Below are 21,023 nucleotides of genomic sequence, written 5' to 3'. Positions count from 1 at the left end.
TACATCAACCTGTTAGGTGAGGTCATCTGATAGCATGAAATGAGTTATCATCAGTATGATGGTGATATTCAGTTTTTCAACTGTCCTGAGCTGACCAAGAGACAGTTTACCAGAATACCAGAGGTGGTATTCAGCAGGGTCTGACCAGTTCTGGAGAACCGGTAGCAGAAACTTTGAGTAGTTCGGAGATCTGGTAAATACCACCTCTGACTGGCCCTGCCCCCATCTATTCTCTGCCTCCCGAGTCCCAGCTGATTGGGAGGAAGCAGGGATTTTGCAGTAACCTTCCCCTGGAGTGGGGAGGGAATGGAGATTTTACAGTATCCTTCCCCTGCCACGCCCACCAATCCATGCCCACAGAATTTTTTTTGAATCCCACCACTGCAAGAGATGTTATGGAGGTTCTGTCTTGGGGTCTGGGGTATGTGAGGGTTTGGAATAGGAAAAACAGATTTCATCACAGCCTTAGCAAGACTGAGAAGCTCTGGTTTTTAGGGACCATTCACCTCTTCTTCTGGGTGAGATGACAATATCTCAAATGGAACTGCGTGGAATTTGGAGGTCCTCCTGTTTGAGGACGACTTTTGTATAACTTTGTGTTGTGCCTCAATTGTCCCTTTTCCTTGTCAGATCCTGAGTGGATTGTCGCAATGCATTCTACATGAGGCTGTGATTTCCCATTTGAGGACTCAAATGGTAATTTATCAATCCTTTTTTGATATGTTATTGGATTTATTCCATGAAATGTGCGTGTAATTTTTGCTTAGCCAATATGTGAAACAGCATGGTGCTTTATAAATCGTAAAGTACGGCTTTGACATATTTGAACTTTTTATTTATTAAATAAACTATGATTAAAACAAAGCCATAGTGAAGTATTTAAACCCATAGTATGAATGTTGTGTTACTATTTTTTAATCTCATACACATTATATTGGCTTTTCCAATGGATTAGGGCAAACTGAACAGATTATGTTGATGATTATGTCTCTTTATCATATTAAGTATGTCATGAGTAACAAAATTGTGATTTGATATTTTAAAATAATTTCCCTATGTTTATTTATTTTTAAAAGTTTCATATGAGAACAAGAAATTGTTGTTACAGAATTACACTATTAATAATCTTGGTCTTTGAATAAACATCTATATCAAAGCTAGGGTGAACCATTAAATTAATAACAATTGTCAAAAATGTTTTTGAAGAGTTGCTTGTATATATGCTAACATTTGTCAAATTTATTTTATTTTTAGTGATATTCTAAAGTTTTCAGTGGCATTTTATGATACCCGGGAGGTGGGGGTAGGCAATATAGTGGTACCAGAGGCCAAATAACTCTGGATAACTTCTGAGCAATAGACAGACAATCTGATGAAGGACAATACAACATGGTTGAAGATGACTATTATTAGTCAAAAATCTTGAGTTGCCCTTTATAGATGTCTTAAGTTCCTAATCAGTGAATGAGTCTGAGTGGAGACTCTGATGCCATCTGAAAATATCCTGATGCATAAATATAAAATATCAAGATGTTGTGCATTATCTCAAAAAAGATCCAATAAAATCAGCATGGTCATATTGTTTCACAGGATGTTTAGGCTACATCTCTTCATCAAGAAGCTCTGCATACAGACAAAAACAGACAACTCAATATACGTACATGAGAAAACAGGTAGTCCTCAACTTAACAACATTTCATTTGGTGACTATTTACAACAACAAGTTACAACAACCATGAAAAAAGTAACTTTTCACACTTATGACCATTGCAGCATTCCCCTTGTCACATGATCAAAATTCGGATACTTGGCAACTGATGCATATTTACGATAGTTGCAGTGTCATGTAATCAGTTTTTGTGACTTTCTGACAAGCGAAGCCAGATTCACTTAACCATGTGAATAACTTAGAAACTGCAGTGATTCACATAACAAATGTGGCAATCAGAAGGGGCAAAACTCACTTAACAAATATCTTGCTTAGCAACAGAAATTTTGGGCTCAATTGTAGCTGTAAGTCGAGGACTACCTGTATGAAGTTTTTACTAATCTGTTGTCACATGCCAATTAAAAAGATACTCATACGAAGGAAATATATCACAGTGTATCAATATTTATTTTATACGAGTTCCGGTTCCGGCGGCGGCGGCGACGGGCAGCTCTTTGCCCGCTCCGGCTCCCCGGTGGGCTTCCCCACTCCTTGGGGGGCACAGGACACCCCGCAGAGGGGTCCTGCCGGAGGGGCGGCATCGCGGAGGTCTCCTGCAGCGGCGGCAGCCGGCGGGGGCTCTCTCGCGCGCCCAAGGCACCGGGGAGCAAGCTCGGAGGGCGCATCGCGTTTCCACGCCTCGCGCCTCGCTACAAGCCGACTGGAGAATGCTACAATTGAAGGAAGCAGCTGCGGTGCGGTGAGGTTGCCTCTCTCTTCATCCCTTACTTTGCATGAAGATTTGATTCAGCTTTTAAAACTTTAAAACAACTTTCGGAGCATTTTGGAGGTGCGGCTGGAGGGAGGGGGGTTTTCCCCCCCCCCTTGGACAAGCGGCAAGAAACAATTTTGCTCTCAGCCCCCGGGGAAGGAGGAGGGGGGAGAGCCAACGAATGAAGCCTCACTTAGGCTGAGATGATTTTCTTTTCAATTTAATTTTACATATTACAATGATTTGAGGACTTTTGGAACTTTTTAAAACTTTGTTACGCCTCTGTGCCCAAAACTGGCAGGGCAAGATGGCACACTTCCGTTGTCTTTATGAACTCTGAAACCTGACTCCACCTTTAAAATTCAGGCTTCCGGTCTTTGTCTCCGTGTCTCCCAGAGGAACCTCTTGTGGATTGGTATTTTTTTAACCTTCTAGGGGAAATTTTCTATCTATTGCCAGACTTATTGGAGAGATTCTCTTCTGCCTGGTTATTCTGCTCCCGGATTCACCTGGCTACCCTTCTTTTCTAATTGCTTACTTCATATTTGGACTGAACTTTTAACGTTATAAAGGATGGCATCTAAAAGACCCCCTCCTGGAAAACCTGGCTTTGCCACTTCTGCTCCAACATCCGCAACATCCAGTCCAGCCACACAGTCAAAGATAACAGAACTGAGGCAACATAAGACTACAGAGATGGACTTTCAACAAATGCTTCAACAAATTCTACAGGGCCAGGAGGAAATCAAGAAACAGTTAAGGGAAATGAAAGATGAAATTAAAGAAAATCAAGCCCAAATATATAAGAACTCACAAAGACTGAATCTTGTGGAAGGGGGGGTGGAGGAGGTGAGGGGGGGGGTGGAAGCTGTGCAGAAAGGGAACAAAGATCTTGACATCCAACAGATGAAATTAGAATTTGAGAGAACGTCCTATTATCTTAGATTTCAAAATGTTATAGAAGAAGATGGGGAAAATATAAGGGACATCATGACAAACATTCTGGCTGACTATACACACAAAGAAAAACAACAGATGGGGTGGGATATAGATCTGGTTTATAGAGTGAACTCAGCTTATGCTAGAACACACAATTTACCCAGGGAGGTTCACATTAAATTCCTTAGAAAAACCACAAGAGATGAAATTCTGGGTGTACAAAGGGGGCAAGCATTGACATATCATGATATGGAGATAACCATTCTGAAGCAGATCCCTAAGAAGATTAGAGAAAAAAGAAAAAATTATTCGCAATTAGCGAATAAATTATACCAGAAAGGGGTGTGGTTTAGATGGTTGATGCCTGAAGGTATGCTGATATTCTGGGAGGAGACAAGAATCAGAATTAATTCACCCATAGAGGCGCAGGCCTTTATGGAAAAAAATAAAACACTCCTAGAGAAACCACCAGACACTACAACGGACACGCAGGACACGGGAGGGGCCAGAGCTCTGCCAGTGGAGGGAGATGGGGCAATAGCAAGAAGACTCAGATCACAGAAATAAATATGAAAATCATATTATTATAAATTGACCGAAAGTGAAAATGGAATTATATTTGGATTTTATATTGTAATGTTTAATTTGATTGAATTTAATAATAGAACTAATATGCTGATTATAATCAATTATATACTAATGCATTATATATAAATGTACGCTATGGGTATGGAGGGAGGGGGGCCTCACACACTTTGCAACTGCCAAAATTTGTATACCTGTCCATTTACCCTTTTCCCTATAAATTTTGAAAAACCAATAAAATTTTATTACAAAAAAAATATTTATTTTATACATATTTACTATTGCCAAATTACAATTTAGATATCACTGATAAACATCTATGGTCCGTATTCATATTAGGTTGATTTGCATGTTACAGTGGTAAGTTTACATAAAATATGCCTATAAAAATAAAGCACTGAAATGATGCTTTCAAAATAGCGACATCTGGGAAACATGAAACACAGTGAAGTACAGCATAGGATAGCCATATAATGGTGAACCTTCAGAATTCACATTGCACATTTGCCAGCATGAAATCTATTACGCAACCAGATTTCATTATAGGCTTTTTAAAAAAAAAAAGACTTTCTGTTTGAGTTCAACTTTAACATTACTTTCAGTATAAAGATATTTATATAGGCAATCTTCTTTAAATATTTGCTTCTGTTGGAAGATAATCAAGTTCTCTGAAACGTGGATCACCTCTCAATGTGTTTTTTTAAATCAGAATTTGTATTCATAGGAATATTTAAGTTATAAGTAAATATCAATCAATCAATCAATCAATTTAAATTTATTAGCCGCTCCCTTTCCGAATAGGACTCGGGGCGGCGTACAATGGAGTAAAAAACATATAACATTTACATAAACCCATGACATACATAAATACAAAGACACACATGTACGGAGGAGGTTAACAGATACAATACATAGACAATTAAAAACCATTAAAATACCCTAATTATAAAACCCCATATACAATCCAAATTCAAAATGTTAAAAACAGACAGTCAGGAGGGGTACGAAAAAATTACGGTTGAGCCAGGCCAGATAGTTGAAAGAGGTGGGTCTTCAGTTGTACACGGAAGGAGCGGAGATCGGAAGTAATCCTGATGTCACGGGGGAGGTCATTCCACAGGGCTGGGCCCATCACAGAGAAGGCTCTGCTCCTGGGTGTCGCCCCCCGGCACTGTTTGGCGGACGGCACCCGGAGAAGTCCCTCTCTGTGAGAGCGGATTGGTCGTAGGGATGTGTGGGGCAGGATGCGATCCTGCATGTAACTAGACCCTGTGCCATGAAGCGCTTTAAAGATCATAATCAAGACCTTGAAACGCACTCGGTAGACCACAGGAAGCCAGTGCAGCTCGCGCAGGAGAGGTGTTACAGGGGAGAATCTAGTCCTCCCCATGATCACCCGCGCGGCCGCGTTCTGGACCAACTGTAGTCTCCGAGTGCATCTCAAAGGAAGCCCCATGTAGAGAGCATTGCAGTAGTCCAGGCGAGACGTCACCAGCGCATGGGTGACTGTGCGTAGGGCATCCCGGTCCAATAAGGGGCGCAATTGGCGCATCAGGCGAACCTGATGGAACGCCCCCCTTGCCACGGCTGTTACATGGTCATCCATGGACAGCCGGGCATCCAGGAGGACGCCCAAATTGCGCACCTGTTCCATAGGGGCTAATTGCACGCCCCCAATGGCCAGAGATGGAAGCACCTGGTTGAACCGGGGCGCCGGAAGCCACAGCCACTCCGTCTTGGAAGGGTTGAGTTTCAGTCGGTTGCCATCCATCCAGATCCGTACGGCCTCCAAACACCGGGACATCACTTTGATGGCCTCATTGGGGTGGTTCGGGGTGGAGATGTATAGCTGAGTGTCATCAGCATACAGATGATATCCCACCCCAAAGCCACGGATGATCTCGCCCAGCGGTTTCATGTATGTGTTGAACAGGAGAGGCGAGAGTACCGAACCCTGTGGCACTCCACATGTGAGAGGCCTCCGGGTCGATCTCTGCTCCCCTGCCAACACACGTTGCGTCCGGTCAGTGAGGTAGGAGCCAAACCACCGTAAAACGGTGCCCCTGACTCCCAGCCCCTCCAGCCGGTGCAACAGGATACCATGGTCGATGGTATCGAAATATAATTATTTTAAGACTCTTCAGTAAGTCGGCTTTACCTTTATCTCAGGTTTATCTTTGGCACTAATACAAGTTACTTCAAGTTTTGACTAGGTAGGTAATTTTTCATTTGAGATACATGCATAATTATTTCTGTAAGGTTACTAAAAATATTTATATTCAAAGAGAAATTTTGAGGACACTACATTCTAGTATCAGTTAAATGAGCAAAGGCAAAATATGTGTCCAAATGAAGGGACCAATGGTGTCTGCAGGATATAAGAGAAAAGTCAAAAAAGCATCCATGATGGTGAAATGAAAGTTCTTTCCATTTTTTTTTAAATGTGTGTCATGTTGTCATGGCTAACTTTTTGACCTCTTTTACCATACCTTGCAGATAACACTTGCAATGTCACTGCAGGAAAATGAAATTGTTTTGTTGCTGCTGTTGCTATGATTCTGTTGGCAATACACACTGAACAAGGTACTGGGCTGCCAGGCACATATAGAATCCCACTGAGCTGAGCAAATAGTATCGGGGGTTTTGTAACCTCCTTTAGCCTTCGGGCATGATTTCTGGCAGAGCAAAAGAAAACACAGTGTACTGTATATATATCATATTGCTAAAAAAATATTGCTACCAATTCAAATCCTGCAACTACAATCTCATGACATGGTTTTAAGGAAACCATTCTCTTTCATACTTTTTTCTTCTTGGCAAGGTTTCTCAGAAGTTGTTTGTCATTGTCTACTTCAGGGGTGTCAAACTCCATGGGGTGCTTAGATCTGGCCCTTGGGGCCACCCTAGAAACAGGAAAGGAGCAACCCGTGGTGTCTCTGTCAGTAAAAATGGAGTTCAGGAGAGCCACATGTGGCCCTTCCAGACTCCGTTTTCAGCTGTGACAGCCTCCTGCCACCCTCTGCCAACAAAACCAGAGCTTGGGAGGCAGAGGTGAAATCAGCTTGCCTTCGCTACTGGTTCGCAAATGTGAGCACGGACTTTCTGCACATGCACAGAGTGCCAAAAATGGGACGTGAATACATCCGGGCGGGTGGGCGGAGCCTGCTACTGAGGTAAGTAGAACAGTGAGGGGAGAGAATCCACTGTGCCACATGATTTAGATTAACTAGAAAGCAGAAAATCCGACAACTCTAGCTAGTATAAATCGTACGTAACAAATGATCATTGGAACTACCGATTCACCCAAACCGGTAGCATTTTTTTATTATCAGTTCAGGTTAATCGGTAGTATTTTTACTACCAGTTCAGATGAACCGGTCTGAACCAGTAGCATTTCACCCCCATCGGGAGGGCTGTGTGCGGCCTTCCTGAGCTCCGTTTCACTGGTAGAGGGTGGCAGGAGGCTGCCACAGCTGGAAATGGAGCTATGGAGCCCGTTTTTGCTGGCAGAGTGCTCGGGCCACCACAGACATCCCCAACGTGAGTGATGTCAAGCTGGCCAAGCCTACCCTGGTTATCCCACCCTGGCCCCCCAAAGTTAAACACAACCCTGAAATTGAGTTTGACACCCCTGGTCTACTTCCTAGCATTGAGAGAAAATTGTTGACCCAAGCTCACCGAGCTCACCCAAGCTTGCCTAAGGTGGAACTAGAACTTACAGTCTCCTGGTTTCTAGCCTGATACCTTCGCTAGCCTGATGCCTTAGCCGAGCAAGTACAAAGATGCAGAGGGAAATGATTGAAGCCTGGGAAATGAGCTCCTTGTTAGTCAACCAAAGTGCTGATTTACTACTAGCTTTTCAGGTACTTTGGAGCTGAGGACTTGGCAGCACAAGGAAACAACAGCCAACAACTTAATAGCCACCCATCAATACTCCAATCAACCAATAAGAAGTCATGCCCAATCAGGCACCACATAAATACTAGACATAGAATAGCCCAAAGGACACATTCCTGCAGAGCAGGGGTGTCAAATTCAATTTTATTGAGAGACACATCAGGGTTGTGTTTGACCTTGTGGCCAGGGGTGGGTGTGGCCAGGGTGGGCATGGATAGCTCAATGTCACTCGTGTTGAGAGCACCTATGGTGGCCCAAGCGCTCTGCCAGCAAAAACAGGCACCCAAGCTCCATTTTCATCTACGATGGCCTCCTGCAACCCTCTGCCAGCAAAAAAGGAATTCAGGAAGGCCGCACGCAGCCCTCCTGAGCTCCATTTTCACTGGCAGAGGCAACGCAAGCTGCTCCTTTGCTGCTTCCAGGGTGGCCCCGTGGGCCAGATCAAAGCACCCCTTGGGCTGGATCCGGCCCCTGGGCCTTGTGTTTGACACCCCTGCTGTAGAGAGAAGTTCCCTGAGGATGGGCTCCAGCACAAGTCCGAAAGTCGAGAGACTAAACCTCTGCTCCCGGTGACTTACCCAGATTGGACCCTGCACCACTGTCTTAGGACATGTATATTTGTCTTGATTCATGATACCGTAATCATTACAGCAAACTGGGTCTTGTGTTATATTACCTTGATCCAAGTTACAAGTTGAAGTTTCTTCCCCCATTCTCTAATGGTTTTGTTAAACAGTACAATAATTTTGTTTATGAGTTCTCAAATCAATTCTCCTACTGGAGGAGGCAGAAGGAAAATGTAATGTTGTAAAATAAAGTTATTTATGTGGGTGATTTTCTTTACAGTTTTGCTTGACAGACAAACATTCTGAAACCTGCATCAACTTAACAACAGAGGACAAAAGAAAGAATAAAACTTCATGCAGCCACATAGTACTTGTGTAACCTTAATCAGCGCAATAGAGCAACAAGTGGAAGTTACCTCGCATTTTGAATGTAAGTCCGGTTAATTTGAACAAGATCAACTCAAAATACTCACTAGATCCAGCTCAAATTACCCTGCTTTGGACACATTATTTCAGGATATCTAGAGAAGGTTATAATGCTGGGAAGGAGAGGAAGAGGATAACTAGCAACGAGGTGGATCATAGTTACAGTGATGTATAGACTGTTGGAATAACTAAAAGACCAAGTTATGAACAGTTCATCATGGAAAAAGATTTATCTGTGTGGTCACTAGGAGTTGAAACTGACTTGATGGCACATAATCAGTTTGGACAAAAATCTCTTCTGAGATGATGATGATTTGCAGTCTTAGAACTGATGTCATCATTTATTCAATCCAAATGCTAAAAGTATGTTTTCTTCTATTGCTTTTTTCATTTATAATTATAAAATCTTTAAAAATGGAATACAGTACATCCTATCATACAATATTGCGTAAACTTAGCTTACATCTGACTTAATGTTGAGCGCTATTTCAAGTAACTCTTCTTGTTTTTGCCCCTTGCGCTTCGGTTTCTCCCTCTGAAACCACAAATCTATGAAGATCCATCTTGATTTTCTAAGGCTTTGATGAAATGCCCACATGTCTTGAATTATGCTAATCTGTTCCGCCTTTCAGGGAAATGTGTGGTAAATCTGAGAGGATCAGTGAGCCACTCCAGGGGAAAATGGAGAGTCTTTGAGCTCTACATGCCTACCATTCAAAATTACACGCTGGCATCCTTTCTGCTGTTCCCACAGATCCTGCTGAGGAGTATTTCAGAATAAACTTGATTGATTGGGCCTTTCACATGATAAGGAGATTGAGAATTGGATGCATAAGCTTGCAGTTTTGCGAGGTTGCTTTGGTTGTTGAAATATTTGCCTAGAACGTAAGGTCTTGAGAATGTTGTTGCTATAGGAAACCTTTTTTCAGATGCCTTTGATTTCACCACCTGAAAGAGATGGAAGCAATGGTTTGCAAGACTTTATGCCAACGTTTCAAGTACATGCAACAAATTCTCAGTTCAAGTGGTATATGTATAACAATACAGTTACTAACAATTACTGTTGTTTTATTCTGCAATCTTTTAAATGTCTTACAGTGCAATGTCCAAAAGTGGTAAAGTTAGTTCCTATCCTTTTCTTCTTTGCAGCTTAGTTCGGTCTACCCAACAATGTAAATACACGTAATCCAATCACTGTTTGAAGTTCTGATAGACCTGCCTGGGGGGGGGGGGTATTTATGACCCAGATTTGAAGTTATGATGGTTGCCTCTCCAGTCATGTGATGCTACTTCATGCATTTGGAAACTGAGCTGCATTTATGGTCATATGACTGCATTTTATGACAGCTTTGTTGAAAATTGGCATTTACTTGTGATTTTTGACAAAAACAGCTTCATAATAAATCAATTGTTTATTTAATTACTATGGTGTTCATTTAATGACCACCATAAAAAGGTAGCAAAATTGGGCTAGGGTTGTGATGGGCAGGCTTGATTAGGGTCTTAAATTACCTATGGGTACACTAGCATAGAAATCAATATTAGCCAAAATAATGATATTTCTTGCCATGCTTGTATGGTGGAATACTCAAGAGTGCAGTATCACTGTGCTTGGAAAAATATATGCTTTTCCAGAACTAACTCTATGGATAAACGTGGCTTCTTTAGTTTTGAAAGTGGATACAATTTGGATGGGCCAAATACAGTTTTTCTGGGTGAGTGTAGTTGATTTATTTAAAGTCACTTAAATAATGTTCTTGAGAAATCACACATTTTCTTAGCATTTAGAATCCTGAACTGTTGTGCATGGGTTGGAAATATATGGTACAGCGGCATCATGTAAGACATTAGGAGTTTTTTCCCTTTACACATATAAACATAGCCACTTTTGTGTGCCATTATGTTTATTTAGCCAGCTCTAGAATTTGCAGCATTATATACAAAATCACTCTGGCCTTTAATCTCTATTCCTATTTGTAACAATTAGGAGAAAGAGGATGGGATGAATTTCCTAGCCTACCTCCTTGGAGGGGTGGGCAGGCAGCTGCATAGTGCATACAGTCCACAGTTTATCCCAAGTTATTGAAAAATATGTCATCAGACCAGGTTCTGACTTCTTCTACTGCCAATTCGCTGAGGGACACACTTCGAGCGCACGTGTGCTTTGCGTGCACACATGTGCTTTCCGTGCACACATGTGCTTTGCGCGCGCACATGCTTGATGCAGCTACTCATGCATGCGCAGCAGTAAAAAATTGCTTTTTCAAATGTGCAGAAGCAAAAAACAAGATGGCGACACCTATGGTACTGCCAATAGAGCCAGTTCATAGGCATGGCTGGCCGAGTTACTCCCTACTCAGCCGAACCGGTAGGAACCCACCTCTGCATCAGACCATGCCCAAGTGTTGTCTGCAAGGGACACCCCCCACCTTTTTAAAAATATCTCCAGCAGTATCAACTGAAGTATGACCAGTCACTGACAAGATACACTACTAAACTATCTCCAGATGTTATTGTTTATAGTCTCTGGTAAAATAAAATGTGGCAAAAGTAAAAGAAAAATGTTGCAAAAGTCCTGAGATAGGGAACTCAAGTGCATAAAAAAAGGCCTGGAAAATTGCTACACAATTATCTCCCAGAGGGAGGAGGTCTATCTGCTATTAATTCACCCTGTTTTAAGCCTATAGTCTCCAAACCTAAAGAATCTGTGGGACACTGTTTGGCCACTGTTGCTAATTTGAAGAGAAAAAGATCAAACTAGACATCTTTTGTGCAACAAACCAGTTTTAATGAACACTTAATTCATCATTATAGACCAGTGTTTCTCAACCTTGGCGGCTTTAAGTCCTGTGGATTTCAACTCCCAGAATTCCCCAGCCAACTGGCTGGGGGATTCTGGGAGTTGAAGTCCACAGGACTTAAAGTCACCAAGGTTGAGAAACACTGTTATAGACTTCTGTATTATGAAAGATTTAATTTGCTATGTTCCCCTTAGTCCATTTACTGACCCTATCTTTCCTTTTAGACTCTTTTAATATTATTTTTAATTTTTAGTTTTTTATCTTTTAGCTTTGTATATATAATTTTATTCTGTTACATTTTTATTCTTTTTAATTCCTTGGACCCCTCCATTCCTATATTGGTCCTTTGACTGTAATAAAGATTGAACTTAATTTGAAAGCAATGTTCCAATAATTGAGGGGCTGCCACAAAAAAGGGGGAGTTCAACCGATATTCCAAAGCACTAGAAGGCAAAACAAAAAACAATCAATGGAAACTAATCAGGGAGAGAAGCAACCTGGAATTAAGGAGAAACTTCCTAACAGTGAGAACAATTAACCAGTGGAACATCTTGCCTTCAGAAGTCGTGAATTCCCTATCACTGGAGGTTTTTTAAGAAATTAGACATCCATTTGTCTGGAATGGTATTGAATCTCCTGCTTGAACAGAGGGTTGGTCTAGAAGACCTCCAAGGTCCCTTCCAATTCTGTTATTCTGAAGGAATAAAAGACTACCAGCTGCTTCCCCACTGTGCATGTTTACTAAGAATCATCTGCACCATGTTCAATTTTATTTATCCATAATTGGTTTACATAACTGTAAAATGCTTATGATGGATTGCCAAAACATAGCTATATTTCAAATGTTTTCATTAATGTAGGACAAAATTTAAAGCGTATAAATACCCAGGCTGAAGCACTAACCCCCAATTCTTACCTCATGAAAATGACATCCACATTTCCCTTGCAAAAATTCCTTGTACCGTCCCATTGTAATAATGAACGTATCAACTACCTCATAACCGTAGTGTTTTGCAGTGTTTAGAATAGCAAGATTTTCTTTCCACAAATTCTGTATTTCTACCTGCAGTTTAAAACAAGACACCTCACATCAATATTTTTTTTTGTTTATTTCTAGTTTCCGTTTGAATAGAAGAATGGTAAGCAAATTAATGGTTTGAATGGAAATTTGAGACAAACAACTCAACTTTTTTGTTGAGTATAAACAAGAGTGCCTGCAATAAAACAACTCCCAAACTGAGCTTTTTAGAATAAACATAATACAACAGAGAAAGAGAGGAAAAGAAATAAAAAGAGAGAGGGAAGGAGAAATTATTTCAGAAATAAAATGTGTTTTAGGTACACTTAATCTTACAGGTATTGATAAATGAGATGACACAAAACTAGTGAACTGATTTTGTAATACTGTATATAATTAGTGATGCATTCCTTCAAACTCATTATGGGACTGAAATTTAATTTTACATTGGATTATTTTTATTTTATTCAAAATTTCCTACCTAGCATGAAAAAAAATTCTTTATAGGGTAATATAGGCAAATGGACATGATGTCTGAGTGGCTAAGACGCTGAGCTTGTCGAACAGAAAGTTCAGCAGTTCGGCGGTTCAAATCCCTAGTGCCACATAATGGAGTGAGCTCCTGTTACTTGTCCCAGCTTCTGCCAATCTAGCAGTTTGAAAGCTTGTAAAAATGCAAGTAGAAAAAATAGGAACCACCTTTGGTGGGAAGGTAACACTGTTCCGTGCACCTTTGGCATTTAGTCATGCCGGCCACATGACCACGGAGACCTCTTCGGACAGCGCTGGCTCTTCGGCTTTGAAACAGAGATGAGCACTGCCTCCTACAGTTGGGAACGACTAGCATACTGTATATGTGCGAGGGAAACTTTTATCTTTATCTTTACTATAGGCAAATGAGGATCAAATAATGGATGGGTGACAGACAGTAAATCAGAATGGTATCTGACTAATAATTTAATTATAGAACAATAAATTGACATTTCTTTCAAATTATATTGAGAAAGCTTTGTATTGAAAAAAAACAGTTCATTTTCAGTATGCAGAACAAATTACTATGTTCAGAATTCTTCAATTAGAAGGATATTTCATTTCTTCAGTTGGCACAATTTACATTAAAAAAGCAAAGACACATCTCTGAAGTTCGCTTATCTTTCATGGAACGAGCTTGAGAGAGGGAGGGGGGAGTTCAGACCATAATTTTTTATAATAATGTGCATGCTTATTGCCAGATGGCATAGTCACTGAGGGAAGTAAGGTATTGTGAACGAACATAAAGTATGATTCTGTTGGCTATTTATGTTTTTCCACAGTTGGACCACGTGTCACTTGTTTTCCAGTGCTTTCAAATGTTTTAGTTTTTGAGGATATTGGAGTCTAGAAGGGACAAAATAGACTAAAGTTGAACTTTAATAAGATGGAATTGTTGTTTGGTCATCATGGCTTTCTATTGTTTCTTGGGAAGGCAGTATTTTGTTGAAGGATGGCCATAACTTGGGAGTCTTCTTAGTCATAAGAATCCTGTAATTCTTTCTGGAGGAAGAGAATCATTTAGCAATGACTTATGTCCTTAATACTACTCAACTATTTTCTACAATGCACTTTACATGTGACTGCTTTGAAGACCTGGAAACTGCAACCGCTATAAAATGCAGTAGTCTATATTTTGTCGGGTATTCCCAGCATGTGCCTAATAATATACCTGTGCAATTCAAAGTTTGTTTTTCATCTATAAATATGGCTTGTGGTTCCCCATTTTAATCAAGTGAGGGAAGCTGAGACCCAAAGTTGTTTTTTTCTGTGAGAGAGTGTAATGGAATGTGAGACAAGGAGAAGAGATGTTGCAAAGGGAACAATCAGATGAAAAGGGGGAGGAGCTCACAACTGAGTAATGGGCAGATATTTTATTTTGTTTTTTGAAAGGAATGTGTGGTAAAAAGAGAGAGTTATACTTCAGACATGCCTGATTCTATTAATATAGCCGCACAGTAAAGTAGAATTAGTTCATCTTGTTGTGTTTCCTGCTGGTCTATCTAGGACCAGCCGAGAGGAACCTTTTCTATGATCCAACTTTGGGAAGGGAAAAAAGGTGCAATGAATTGCTAAGGAACAAAAAATGTTCACTCAGTCCTGAGAAAGTGCAAAATATAAGACATTCAGAATAATTCTGCCTTGATGTTTGCTTAGTATAAAATAGACTCGACAGCAACTCTGACAGGCTTTGAAGATTCTGTTATTCTATACTACAATGATAAAAAACATTCTTGGAATCCAACATGTGCCTCTTTGTTGACCTTGAACAGCTGTTATTGTCATTGGCATCTGTGTACATTACAGAATCAGTGCAATTCTTAGGATCGGGATGCTGAACAAAAGAAAATTATGGTTTAAAGAACAATTAATTTTAATAGGCTATGAACAAATTTCAACTTACTGATGACAAAGTGTGTACTCCATCTACTGGCAGGTGAAAACCCATTCCTAGGGATTTTATCACTACCATTATATTTGAGAGATTCATTCTAGAGAGCAAATGAGAAAAACAGATACATTTTATTTTGGCATTTGCAGAGGCGCAGTATTTTAAGAAATTGTCACTGATACAATATTCAGGCTCAATAAAATGACATTTCATTTAAAATTTTGACTTTCAACTTTATATTTTAATTAGTAATTTGAACATTAAGTGAAAATAGAAAGTAATAGTGGTCTTCTCATGGATTACTAATATAATCTAACCAAAAATATTTTAACTTGATAACTACGGAGACATCATCCTTGTGGGCCGATGTCTCTACAGTTATCAATTTAAGATATTTTTGATCAAATCATATTCGTAAGAAGCTATTTTGAAGGATGGAGTTTTGATGCCAATCTATTTTATATTTTATCATATCAAGATTAAAATTGGGGAGGAATGAATACTCTTCAGTAATCTTCAGAAAAACAAGGTGTGAATGATCAGCGGTCTGAAAGAAATGGACAAGTAAATTGGCCTTCAAATTGTAATGGAACCTATTTTATGTTTCCTATGTCCTCAGAATCAGACGAAATGCACTTCATCCTGCATAACTAAAAAAAATTGATAAGTCCACATGACAAAAGATTTGATGTCTTAGCCCAGACAAGCACTATGTTAAAAACTGCTTTGTAGCAATGGCAGCAGAAATGGTCATAGATGTAACTTAACTAGGGAACTGCAATTGGAAATGCAATTTCTACCGATTTTGCTCCACCTAACATTAAAAAATAGAAAGTGAGTTCAGCTTTCAGGTATATACCACTCCAATTTTCTCCATATGACACCTACTACTCAAGCACAGGCTTTAAAAAGTTCTGCCACAGCTGTTCACAAAAACAGCTCCACATGGTGTATTAATCATTAAGCAGACTAAGCACATGCTTAGGGCACCAGGCCCAAAAGGGGCACCACAAAGTTGAGGAAAAAAACAATGAAGATTTGTAGAGTATGTACAAAGGAGGGGCACCACTGAGCCTTAATCTGTGACTGCAGCTCCATCAAGTTAGAAGATCTCAGTCTCAAGAAGGAGATCTATTTGCTGGCTTCTGCCTGTCTATTTCTAGTGATCAGGAACTGTGAAAGGCCAATGTGTGCCCACGTGGATATATGGTCCATCAAGATTATTGTTTTTTCAGCAAACTGTATGACACTGTATGTTTGGATGCACAGTTGCATTTGTGCATGCTATTAAAAAAACCTTATGAACATTTTGATGGACATTCAGTTTTATCCAATTATCTGGTCCAATAAGTGAAATTTATGTAAGTGGTTTTGGATTCAGATACAAGAAAAGATATCTTCCTTGCCTTGACTCTTTCCCCACTCTTTAAGGAGACATTATTGTGAACCTGGATTTTACATTTCATATTTAAAATATAGGTCATGGGAATGATGAAACTATGCTTCCGAGTCTCTGACTCCTTTAAGTAAGGTCTCTGGAGTTGCCAATATGCCTGCAGATACTTTTCAAGTCATTTGCCTCGACTGTTTTAGATTTTTAATTTAAACAAGTAACTGCTCCAAAGCAAGGCAGAAATGTTTAATATCATCTTTATTTCCAAGAATACAGACCTAAAGAGGTCTGTAAACAGTTGTCTATAAACTTGCATGTCAATTAAAAAATAAAATAAAATACAACAGTCAAGAATAGTAGGGAATGGTATAGCAAGTAACATTCTAGAAGTTAGTAGTTTCCAATTGGCTATGTAGCAGCTTGCAGCTGTTTTGTGAATAAGCACATCAGCCATTTTGGAAGAATAGCTCAAAATCTCAAATGTGCCCATCAGGTCACAAAAAGTTGGAGATTCATTCTTTAGATATTGTTAAGTAACTCCCAGTTTCTGTCATTATTAGCCATATTGGCTGGGGTCCTAGGGAATTGCAATTCAGCAATATTGCAGATGATTGGCTAGAAAAACACCCAATCACTAAACATACCAAAAATCATACTGGAAATAGCCACTAGGAATACTTATTTTTTTATTAGTATAATGTCAAAGAAAAAAAACCTATAATATTAACACTTACCGCTTTAGTACTTTTTGAATAATATGCAAATGACTGAAATTAAGCCATTGGACTCCACCAATAACTAGTATGGTTTGGCCTGTATTCTCTAACGGCTGTGATCTGAAATAATAGTAATAATAATAACAACAATAACCACAAACTTTGCCCTACCATTTGAACAGATGGAAGCATTTATATTTTAGCAACATTGCAATACACTTCAGCCAAGACCATTCTTAACCACACATATTGATGTCATTTTCCATTACAGACTATCGTTCCACGTATTTTAAATGTAAACATTCATTACTTGTTCTTACTTTTCATTGTATAAATTATTATTTATACAAAGGCAGTGCATGCCTGATGCAAGGAAGTCACTCTAGCAAAGATGTTCAAAGATATTTAACATTCCACTGGTATTTTAGGACTTTGCATTCCGACCTCTGAACCAGTTTCTCTTTTATTGCATGCTAACATTCCCAGGAACAGAAAATACTTTTAATGAACAGCTTTGAAATGTAAAGGAGAAAAGAAAGTGTCCTTTACAACAGAGTTGGGAAACCTGTTGCTGTACTAGAGTTCTCAGTTTCCCTTTCCAGGGATTGTAGTCTAGGTCTGTTAGGTATCTTAGTATATGAATACCTGGAGGGCTTCCAGTTCTCCACAACTGCTCTGTACAGTTAAATATGAGATCAACGGAGACCTATTATTCCCTTTCTATTGTAATAGTTTCTCCAAAATTGTAACTGCTAGAATTTTCCCTCTGATGAAGTGGCAAAAGCAGTGGAGAATCTTAGAATGTGCTTAGAATAACAGAGTTGGAAGGGACCTTGGAGGTCTTCTAGTCCAACCCCCTGCTTAGGTAGAAAATCCTACACCACTTCAGACAAATGGTTGTCCAATCTCTTCTTTAAAATTTCCAGTGTTGGAGCATTTACAACTTCTGGAGGCAAGTCCTTCCACTGATTAATTGTTCTCACTGTCAGGAAATTTTTCCAGGGCCTCATCCCTGGTCCACCAAACTGGCCACTTCTTGTCACATTTTGCCCAACAGAAGGGCTAGTCCTGGATGGAAAAACGACCCAGTCTGTTAAGTGTCAGCCTTTGTTGCATCCTGTCAACATGTGTGTGTGTGTGGGGGGGGGGGGGGGGGCAAGGCAAGGAAGGAAAGACACAGTTAAAAAGAAGGACATTTCTACCTTGAGGTACTGTAAATATCTCCCAAAGGCAGGAACTGAACACTCAAATCAAGCACCTGAATGCCAGGAAAAAGAAACTAAACTTGCCAACTGTTCTATCATACCTGAATAGCAGCTGCTCTAGAGCTTCTTCAAATGTAGGTCTTTGACTGACACTGATCCAGAATTGGGGATAGTATGAATAACTAATGAAAGTGCTCCCATTGTTCACATTGTGATAAAACTTCATGCCATGTGCCTTTTGCCATTCTTGAAGGGTCTCATTCACTCTCTCTATCAGGTAATACATCATCCCTCTGTTAGTGGAATCACCAATAAAAAGAACCTTTAAAGGTAAAAACCAAAAACCATTTAATAACAAAAGTCGATAGATCAGTGGACCTCAGAGCTTAAGTCTGCAGTTTTGGTTTAAATCTTCCCGGTGGACTAAGCAATAAATAAATTACAGCAACTTGTATGATGGAGGGTCATAAATGCACATGTAGTCCGCACTTACTGACTGCCTCATTTAGCAACCATTTGAAATTCTGACAATGTAAAAAATAGTTTTGAGACCAATCCTTGCATGTATGATTGTCACAGCAACCGGTAGTCATGCAATAATCATTCAGGTACTTCACAACTGATGAGCATTTATGACTGTTGCAGAATCTTGCAGTCACATGATTGCCATTTGTGTACTTCACAACTGTCTTGCAACAAGCAGAATTAATAGATAACATGGAAGTAAAATCGTAAGTCATGGTCCCGTGATGTTTCACTTAAGGACTGTGGCACTAAACAACTGAAGGGGAAGTGAGGTTGTAAGCCCATTGTGGTCATGTGATTTTCTACTTAGCAGTTGCACCATTAGCAATTGTGTGGCTGGTCCCAATTCGTCCAAATGGTTGCTAAGCAAAGGACTACGTGTATTTTTAATATGAAAGGTTGTTTTTCAGATACGTATTTATTAGTATCAATTTTTACAGAGATGTTCTATACTTAGGAAAATGTGACGTGAATTCTACAGTCACTGCATCTGTTATGGATGGATATACATATTTGGATTCTATGACTTCAAACACAAATCTCTTCCAGTCAGATATCAAGCAGTTTTAAGCTCCCTCAGCTTTCTTTTACTTTTCAGCATCAAGCCTGGGTGGATATGAATAATTCTTCAGAAGAAGTCAGTGACTGAGAATAAGATAACTCTACATGCTAAATTTTAAATTATACCCTAATAGCTGGATGTAGGCTACCACCAACTCCTCTTTGATTCTTTGAATCTCTTTTAGAATGACCCAAATGCATAAAGATATTGACCTGAAATAGGAGTGAAATGGGGTTTTAAAAAGAAAAAAAGAGAGGCTCCAATGCTATTTCTAGAAGGATATGTGGCAAAGGGTGAAATAATATCAACTATTTTGCCCAGCACTTTAAAAATCTGAGGCTGCTTTAAAATCATTTCTGTGAGCCAATATTTTAGATCTCAATTTACAGATAAAAAAACTCAGTCTGAGAAGTAGCACATTGCACATGTGAAATATTGAAGATTCCAATGAAAACTCTTAACACAGAGCCCTCATTGACATCTAAGATAGCTTTCTTGAATTCGGCCAATTTCAAAATTAAGCAGAATAATGGTATTACTTATATGTGTCATCTAGTGTGTATAAACGGAAAGTGGTTTTTTTTAAAAAAATACAAGGACCAAACCAGGAAAAACACACACATTCTGTCAGACTATGTGAAAGTACTGTAAATGAAAATAAAGGATATAATTAGAATAACATTCATTTCTTAGTTATATAAATTGCTGAGTTCATTTGATTACACTATTAATCTATAAAGGGCTTTTTAAAGAGTGAAACTGAATAAATATGTACTCTATCACCTTTAACATATACCGGTACCTCGTGAGTATTCTTTTTACCTTTTCAATTTCTTTTTCTAAAAAGTTCCTTTGGGCAATCAAAATACTACATAGCAGCAAAACTCCATGTTAAATTAATTAACAAGAAATTGATAAAAAGTTTTATTAAATGAAGAAAACAAACCACTTTTTTGTTTGGCTTTCATTTTTTTAATGTCCTTTTAAACTTGTTTCATTTTTCAAATGCTACAGTATAAGATCATGTATACTGTATTATCATGTAATATACACTTCATATCCTTTTTCTGTACTTGTAAAACTTAAAATAATTTTAAAAATATATTGTATTATATATAAAATGAATAAATCCTTTTCAAACATACATTTCCTACATTCTTTGTATATGTCCTATTAGCTTTACTAACACATTAATCTCCCAAGACTCTGTTACAGAATGCTTAGGGATTTATAACCCATTTTTCTTGTCTCGGACAATCTGTGTGTACTTCTCCACCCCACCCTGTGGTCCTAAGTTAGCACTGATGGAAATAACTTGAGTGCTGAAATGAAAAGGGAGATCAGAATAAAGCCAATGACAAGCCATGGTCATTAGTGAAACATAAAGCTGAGGATGCCCTACCATTGTTGACCCTTACAGAACTTGCATTTCTTGGTCAGCTGTGTCTCCAGGACCACATCATAAGCTTCATAGGGAAGCATAGGATTTGAGCATCACCTGTTTCTGTCAACATTATATTCCAACTTTCTTGGCCACCTTGTCAGGGT

At 39.3% G+C, this 21,023-nt stretch overlaps 1 protein-coding gene across 1 annotated transcript in view; it reads right to left on the bottom strand.

Annotated features, from left to right (window-relative positions):
* Positions 1–5,769: 5,769 nt before the first annotated feature.
* CPED1 (cadherin like and PC-esterase domain containing 1) overlaps positions 5,770–21,023 on the bottom strand; it is a 94,677-nt gene continuing 79,423 nt past the window's right edge. The window contains exons 20-24 of the mRNA XM_081958410.1: positions 18,490–18,710; positions 17,202–17,303; positions 15,087–15,174; positions 12,551–12,697; positions 5,770–9,781 (exon numbers count right to left, since the gene is read on the bottom strand). Coding sequence (XP_081814536.1) covers positions 9,554–9,781; positions 12,551–12,697; positions 15,087–15,174; positions 17,202–17,303; positions 18,490–18,710 — 786 coding nt within the window. The 3' untranslated portion in view covers positions 5,770–9,553. The remainder of the gene's footprint in view (positions 9,782–12,550; positions 12,698–15,086; positions 15,175–17,201; positions 17,304–18,489; positions 18,711–21,023) is intronic.

This window comes from Natrix helvetica, assembly GCF_964273705.1.
Source record: "Natrix helvetica genome assembly, chromosome: 6".
NCBI lineage: Eukaryota > Metazoa > Chordata > Lepidosauria > Squamata > Natricidae > Natrix > Natrix helvetica.
Note: the sequence above shows the minus strand (reverse complement) of the source record. Positions and strands in the feature narration are given on the sequence as shown.